The sequence below is a fragment of the Phacochoerus africanus genome, chromosome 12, assembly GCF_016906955.1.
Source record: "Phacochoerus africanus isolate WHEZ1 chromosome 12, ROS_Pafr_v1, whole genome shotgun sequence".
NCBI lineage: Eukaryota > Metazoa > Chordata > Mammalia > Artiodactyla > Suidae > Phacochoerus > Phacochoerus africanus.
In genome coordinates, this window is record NC_062555.1 from 31042413 (window position 1) to 31050458 (window position 8046).

The 8046-nt window shown below is 38.8% G+C and overlaps 1 protein-coding gene across 1 annotated transcript; it reads left to right on the forward strand.

Moving 5' to 3' along the window:
- The first annotated feature begins 7109 nt into the window (after positions 1-7109).
- LOC125112458 (glycine cleavage system H protein, mitochondrial-like) lies at positions 7110-7736 on the forward strand. Its single transcript, XM_047754634.1, is given in 3 exon segments — positions 7110-7398; positions 7509-7701; positions 7703-7736. Coding segments are annotated over 3 exon segments (516 nt in total).
- The last annotated feature ends 310 nt before the right edge of the window (positions 7737-8046 follow it).

Genomic DNA, 8046 nt, shown 5'->3' on the forward strand with positions numbered 1-8046 from the left:
TAGGAATATATATAATATATAAAAATTATATATATTTAAATTTATTCATATTTAAATATGATACATATAAATATATATATTTATGACATAAATATATATATAACTGAATCACTTTTCTGTACAACAATGTAAATCAACTATATCTCAATAAAAAAAGGAAATGTCTGAAAATGAGATACTATAAACAATATAAAGATAGTAATGGAAAGAAAACATGTATGATATGTATAACTGACAATAGATAAATATATATAAATATACAAATACTTAAAGAAATCACCAAGAAAAAGACAACTTAATGGAAAAATACTACAAGGATGTAAACAGGAAATTTTTTGAAGAAAAAAATCAAATAGCAAACATATGAATGAATGCTCAAATACAACATAATCAAGGAAATGTAATTTTTTTTTTTTTTTTGGCAGCCCCTGCAACATGCGGAAGTTCCCAGGCTAGGTTTTGAACCTGTGCCACAGCAGTGATCCAAGCAGCTATAGTGACAATGCTGGATTCTTAACCCTGGTGTGTCACAGAAGAACTCCAAAGAAATGTAAACTTAGATAACAAATGATATTTTTGCCCCACAGCTTAGCAACAATAAAAAATAATGCTCAGTGTTAAAGTGAATGTGAAAAAAAATAGGTATCCATACTGGTAAGAATGTCAATTGCCATAGCATTTTAGAAGAGCAATTTAGATACATTTATTGGTTAAAATTTTGTATAGTTTTCAACCCAGTAATATTTCAACACAGCAACATTTTTGTTCATGTGCATAGCGTGGCATGTCTAAGAATGTTCATTACGTTATTGTGTAAAATATTAGAAAAAAAATCATTCAAAATATTCATAGAGAGTTCCCATTGCGGGAACCTGACTCAGTGTCTGTGAAGATGCAGGTTCGATCCCTGGCCCTGCTCAGTGGGTTAAGGATCTGGTGTTGCTGCAAGTGGTCACAGATGCAGCCTGAATCTAGCATTGCTGTGGCTGTTTCATTCACTGGCAGTTGAAGCTCCAATTCAACCTCTAGCCTGGGAACTTCCATATGCCACAGGTGTGGCCATAAAAATACAATAAAATCAAATATTCATAGGGTAGAAGAATAATATGGAATAATCCTGTCAAGTAAACTATGCTTTTATTATAATTCATGAAATACTATGAAGTAAACATGAAAGTTAAGGCTATGATCCTAGCACGACATAGATCTCTAGGACATATTTTTCTAAGTGAAAATGCAAGGCACAGAGGGAAAGGAACAGTTTAATAATTATGTTTTCAAGAAAAGCCACAAAATATACCACACATCTTAAATGAACATATTTATAAGTGTATTTAAAAAAGTCTAGAAAGATACTACCTAACTGACCATAAAGGTTATATTTGACAATGAATGTAGGAACTGATTTTTTAAAAATTTTATGTCCACACCCACAGCATACGGAAATTTCTGGGCCAGGGATTGAATCTGAGCCACAGCTGCGACCTACACCATAGCTGCAGCAACACTGGATCATTTAACCCACTGGATCCTTTAACTCACAGGCCAGGGATCAAACCTGGGCCTCCACAGGCACTGGAGCCTCTGGAGTTGGATTCTTAACCCACTGTGCCACGGTGGGAACTCCTATGGGAACTGAATTTAAGAGAAGCCATTGGATTTCAGGAGTTCACATTGTGGATCAGTGGCAACAGACCTGACTAGTATCCAGGAGGATGCCGGTTCCCATCCCTGGCCTTGATCAGTGGGTTAAGGATCTGGTGTTGCTATGAGCTACAGTGTAGGTCACAGACGTGGCTCAGATCCCGAGTTGCTGTGGCTGTGGCATAGGCTGGCAGCTACAGCTCTGATGGACCCCTAGCCTGGAAACTTCCACATGCTGTGAGTGTGGCCCTAAAGAAAGGCAGAGAGAGAGAAAGGGAAGCCACTGGATTTTGCTATTGGGACATTATCGATGACTTGTGAAGATCAAATTTCATGGGATTTGTTAGACCAGAAACAAAACTAAAGAAGTGCATGAAAGGAGGGAGGCCAGGGAAGAGAAAATGAGCACAGAAAGAATCACGATGCAAAGTCCAAGAGGAAATTGAGTAGAAATGTCCCAAGAATACAAGGCACAGAAAGGAAAAATTTGGTGGTATAGGAGAGCTTAGTAGACCAGCTGGTGATATCTGAAGATAAAAAGATGCCTGAACTAGACTGTAGTCAGAATTCAGTCATCGTCATTGTTTGGGGAGTATTTGGAGTTCAGAGTTTGCTCGTGTGTCAGGATGTTACCCAGTTGGTTGGGGGTGGTGGGAGGGTAGATGGCTACTGGTTTAAAACACTGGACTTACAGTTTTTACACCTGAGCTCTTCTCAGCAGAGCTGCTTCTGCATGGCTCACCATCAGTGCTACCCAGGTCAGTCTAGTGCAGGTATCAGACCTATCTTTGTTCTCTTCATAACCCACAACAGGCTCTTGCTGAACTAATACATGATTTTTTTTTTTTGCAAGAAGCTGCAAGGGACTTTAATACAATAATTATTTTCTTTGTAATAGGTCTTTGTTTCTTTTTTGCCAACTAAAGTGCTCATCATACAGCCTTTTCTTCCATCTCAGCAAAAACATCTTACTGGATCTAAGTCACAATATAAGGATTCTTTCAGCACTAGATATTTATTACCTAATGTATTGCAAGGAAATGACCCAATCTTTCTGAGTAAGAAATATGGCATATAAAGAAGATAAGCACATGAAGAGAAGCTCAACATCTTCAACTCTCAAGGACATGCATATTAAAACCACTAGATACTACATAATACCTACTAGGAGGGCTATAATTAAAAAAGGAAAAAAGTATTGGTGAGGATATGAAGACTTTGGAGGACTCATATACTGCTGGTGGAAATGTAGAATGGTGCAGGTTCTGTGGAAAACAGTTTGGCAGCTCCTCAAAAATTTAATCATAGAGTTAGTATATGACCCAGCAATTCCACTCTTAGGCGTATATCCACATGCTCAAACAAAATCTTTTCTCTTTTTTTTTTTTGGTCTTTTTAGGGCCACTCCCACAGCATATGGATGATCCCAGGCTAGGGGTCCAATTCAAACTGTAGCCACCGGCCTATGCCACAGCCACAGCAACTTGGGATCTGAGCTGTCTGCAACCTACACCACAGCTCACTGCAATGCTGGATCCTTAACCCACTGAGCGAGGCCAGGGATCAAGCCTGCGTCCTCATGGATGCTAGTCAGATTCATTTCCAGTGAGCCACGACAGGAACTCTACAAAATCTTGTATACGAATGTTTATAGCACTATTCACAACAGCTAAAAAGTAGAAACAATTCAAATGTCCGACTACTGATGAAACATAAAATATGTTTAAGTAATAAGACATTTTTGTGTAACTAAATAGACGTGCAAAGAGATTTACTACTTTTATCTCTCTGAAATGTTCCCTCTTCTTTTGCAAAAAAAACATAAAGATTGTATATGAGCAGAGGGTGTAATTACCTAGTAAACACACAGAGAGATAATGTTAGTAGTAGAATTTGTCTTGGTAGACTATCAAAAGCTATCTTTCAACAACAACAACAAAAAAAGACAAAAGACAAAAGACAAAAAAAAAAAAGGAGTTCCCGTCGTGGCGCAGTGGTTAACGAATCCGACTAGGAACCATGAGGTTGCGGGTTCGGTCCCTGCCCTTGCTCGGTGGGTTGACGATCCGGCGTTGCCGTGAGCTGTGGTGTAGGTTGCAGACGCGGCTCGGATCCCGAGTTGCTGTGGCTCTGGCGTAGGCCGGCAGCTACAGCTCCGATTCGACCCCTAGCCTGGGAACCTCCATATGCCGAGGGTGCGGCCCAAGAAATAGCAATAGCAACAACAACAACTACAACAACAAAAGACAAAAAAAAAAAAAAAGCTATCTTTCCAATTCTAAATTTGGGGACCCCCTGCATGACCTCAGCTTCCATCTTAAGAAATGAGAAAAAGAAGGGTAAATGAAATCCAAAATAAGCAGAAGAAAGAAAATAATGAAGATAAGAATAAATCAATAAAACTAAAAAATTAGAAAGCCAATAGAGAATGTTGAAAAACTTTCCAGATAAAACAATGAAAATCTTTTTGATCACTGGTTAGTGGAAACTGCTTTAGACATGACACCAAAAGCATGATTCGTAAAATACAGAATATCAAAGAATGTTCTAGATAAAACAATGAAAATCTTTTTGATCACTGGTTAGGGGAAAATGTTTTTAGATATAACACCAAAAGCGCAATTCAAGATTATGAACTTTTCCAAAATATACTCTTAAGAGATGGGAGGGCATGCAAATCACATAATGGATAAAGGACTTGTATCCAGTATGTATAAAGAAACATTTTAAACTAAATAATAAAACAACACAATAAAAATTGGGCAAAAGATGTGAAACTACTTCACCAAAGAAGATCTACGGATGCAAGCAAGAACTTTATATAGATACTCAACATGATGAGGTCTTAAGGAAATGCAAATTAATATCACAATCAGATATTATTCTACATGTACTGAAACGGCTAACAACAAAGAAAATGATGGGCTATACCCGATCGACAACAGTGTGAAGGAACTAGACCTCTAATAAATGATGATGGGAAGGTAAAATTATACAACCACACTGGAAAACTGCCTGGAAGTTCCTTAAAAAATTGAAAACTAAAAAATATTATTGAAAGAAATGAGAGATTATCTAAATAAGTGGAAAGAGATCCCATGGCCATGGATAGGAAGACAACATTATCAACAATGGCAGTGCTTCCCGAATTGATTTACAGATTCAATGCAATTCCTAGAAGAATCCTAGTTGGCTACTTTGTAGAAATTGACAAGCTGATCCTAAAATTCATGTGGAAACTCAAGGGAGCCAGACGAGTAAAATAATCTTAAAAAAGGAGAACAAGGGAGTTCCTCTTGTGGTGTAGCACAAATGAACCCTACTAATATTCCTGAGGATGCGGGTTCCATCCCTGGCCTTGCTCAGTGGGTCAGGGATCTGGTGTTGCCAAGAGCTGTGATGTAGGTTGCAGATGTGGCTCGGATCTGGTGTTGCTGTGGCTGGGGTATAAGTTGGCAGCTGTAGCTGTAGCTGTACCCCTAGCCTGGGGAACTTCCATTATATGTCATGTGTGGCCTTAAAAAAAAAAAAAAGAACAGGAGTTCCTGTCATGCCTCAGTGGTTAATGAGTATGACTAGGAACCGTGAGGTTGCGGGTTCGATCCTTGGCCTCGCTCAGTGGGTTAGGAATCCGGCGTTGCAGTGACCTGTGGTGTAGGTCACAGACATGGCTTGGATCTGGTGATCTGGTGTTGCTGTGGCTCCAATTAGACCCCTAGCCTGAGAATGTCCATACGCTCGGGTGCGGTCCTAAAAAGACAAAAAGACAAAACAAACAAATGAACAAACACCCCCCCCAACAAACAAACAAAAGAACATGTCAGAGGATTCACATATCCTGATTTCAAGAAAGTAACAGTAATAAGACTGTGGGCTAGTGGCATAAGAGTAGACATATAAATCAAAGGAACAGGAATGGTTTTTGACAAGGGTGCAAAGACTAGTCTTTCAGTGGGGAAAGAGTATTTCAACAAACAGTTCTACAAAACTTTTTACATGTAAAAGATATAACTGGCCCCCACTTCACATTATAAATAAAATTAACAAAAAATGGATCAAAGACCTAAATGTTAGAGCTAAAACTACAAAACCCTTAGAATTAATTCTAAGGGGAAATTTTCATGACATTAGCCTTCACGACAATTTCTTGGGTGTAACACCAAAAGCACCAAAGTGACAACATAAGTAAAAATATGTAGATTGGACTACATCAAAATTAAAAACTTCTGGGGAGTTCCCATTGTAGTGCAGCAGAAACGAATCCGACTAGGAACCACGAGGTTGTGGGTTCGATCCCTGGCCTCACTCAGTGGGTTGAGAATCTGGTGTTGTGGTGAGCTGTGGTGTGGGTTGCAGACGTGGTTTGGATCTGGTGTTGCTGTGGCTGTGGTGTAGGCCGGCAGCTACGTAGCTCTGATTAGACCCCTAGCCTGGGAACCTCCATATGCCACAGGTGCAGCCCTAAAAAGACAAAAAAGACAAAAAAAAAAAGATTAAAACCTTCTGTGCATCAAAGTCACAATAAACAGTGTGAAAAGGCAGCCTATGAAATAGGAGAGATTATTTGCAAATTATATATTTGAAAGAAGTTAATATTCAGACTATATGAAGAACTTGTTATTCATTATCAACAACAAAAAATCCAAACAACCCCATTAAGAACAGGAAAAGGACTTAGTCATTTCTCCAGAGAAGAGATACAAAAGACCAACAAGCCCATGGAAAGAGACTCAACATGAGTAATCATTAAGGAGATGCAAATTAAACCCACCATAAGATATCACCTCACACTCATTAAGGTAGCTACAGGAAAATAACACGTGTATTAGCAAGGATGTGGAGAAAGTGGAAAATTTTGGCACTGTTGATGGGAATGTAAAATGATGCTGCCACTATGGAAAACAGTATGGCAATTTCTTAAAAATTAAAAAATTGAATCGGTATATGATCCAGCAGTTCCACTTCGGGGTATATACCCAAAAGAATTGAAATCAAGGACTTCAAGAGTTTTTGGTACATCCATGTTCATAACAGCATTATTCACAGGAGCCAAAATGCAGAACCAGCCCACATGTACATTAGTGGTGAATAATAAACAAAAGGTGATATAAATATGTATATGTATAATATGTACACACACAAGGGAATATTATTCATCCTTAAAAAGTAGGAAATTCTAACACAGCTATGATATGGTCTGCTATGTGAAACAAGCTGGTCACAAAAACACAAATACTGTACAACTCCACTTAAATGAAGTACCTAGAATCATCAAATTCATAGACTCAGCTGGGAGAATGGTGATTGCCAGAGGCTGGGAGGAAGAGAGAATTCGGGGTGGTTGTTTAATGCATACAGGGTTTCAGTTTTGCAGGATGATAATGGATCTAGAGATTGGTTGCATAACAGTGGGAATGTACGTAATACTAATGAACCACACATTTAAAAATGGTTAAGATGGGCGAATGGCTCCGAGTTTGCGGGCTGCGGTCTCCAATCTGCGCGCTGTCTCTGCGCCCGTAGCGCCCTGCCTGCCGCAGCCTTGGGGGCTGCGGGTGGGCGTCGTCCGGGTGCTGCGCACCCGCCCTGCTCTGCTCTCGGTGCGAAAATTCACAGACAAACGTGAATGGATAACAACAGAAAATGGCATTGGAACAGTGGGAATCAGCAAGTTTGCACAGGAAGCTTTGGCAGATGTTGTTTACTGTAGTCTGCCTGAAGTTGGGAAAAAATTGAACAAACAAGATTTTAGTGGTGTAAGTCTTTGTCTTCCTTTCTCTTGCGTCTCTCAGGATAATGTTGAATAAAAGTGGTGAGAGTAGATCTGATCTTAGGAGAGAAAGCATTTAGCATTTCATCATTAGAGGAGTTTGGTGCTTTGGAAAGTGTGAAAGCTGCTAGTGAACTCTGTTCTCCTCTATCAGGAGAAGTAACTGAAATTAATGAAGCTCTAGCCCAAAATCCAGGACTTGTCAACAAACCTTGTTATGAAGATGGGTGGCTGATCAAGATGACACTCAGTAACCCTTCAGAACTGGATGAATTAATGAGTGAAGAAACATGAGAAATAGATAAAATCTATTGAGGAGTGAAAGTGGAACCCCTAAATAAACTAGTTTGAAACAACTTTAAAAAAATGGTTAAGATGATAAGTTTTATGTTCTGAACATTTTACCACAATTGAAAAAGAAAATATAGACGTAAATCTTCATGACTTTGAATTTGGCCGTGGACACCAAAAGCACAAACAACAAAAGAAATAGATAAATTGGACTTAAATTAAAAAATTTGTTTCAACAGACACTATCAAAAAAGTTGAAGACAACCCATAGCATGGGAGAAAATATCTGCAAATCATATATCTAGCAACAGACTTATGTGTATATATATAGAATATATAAC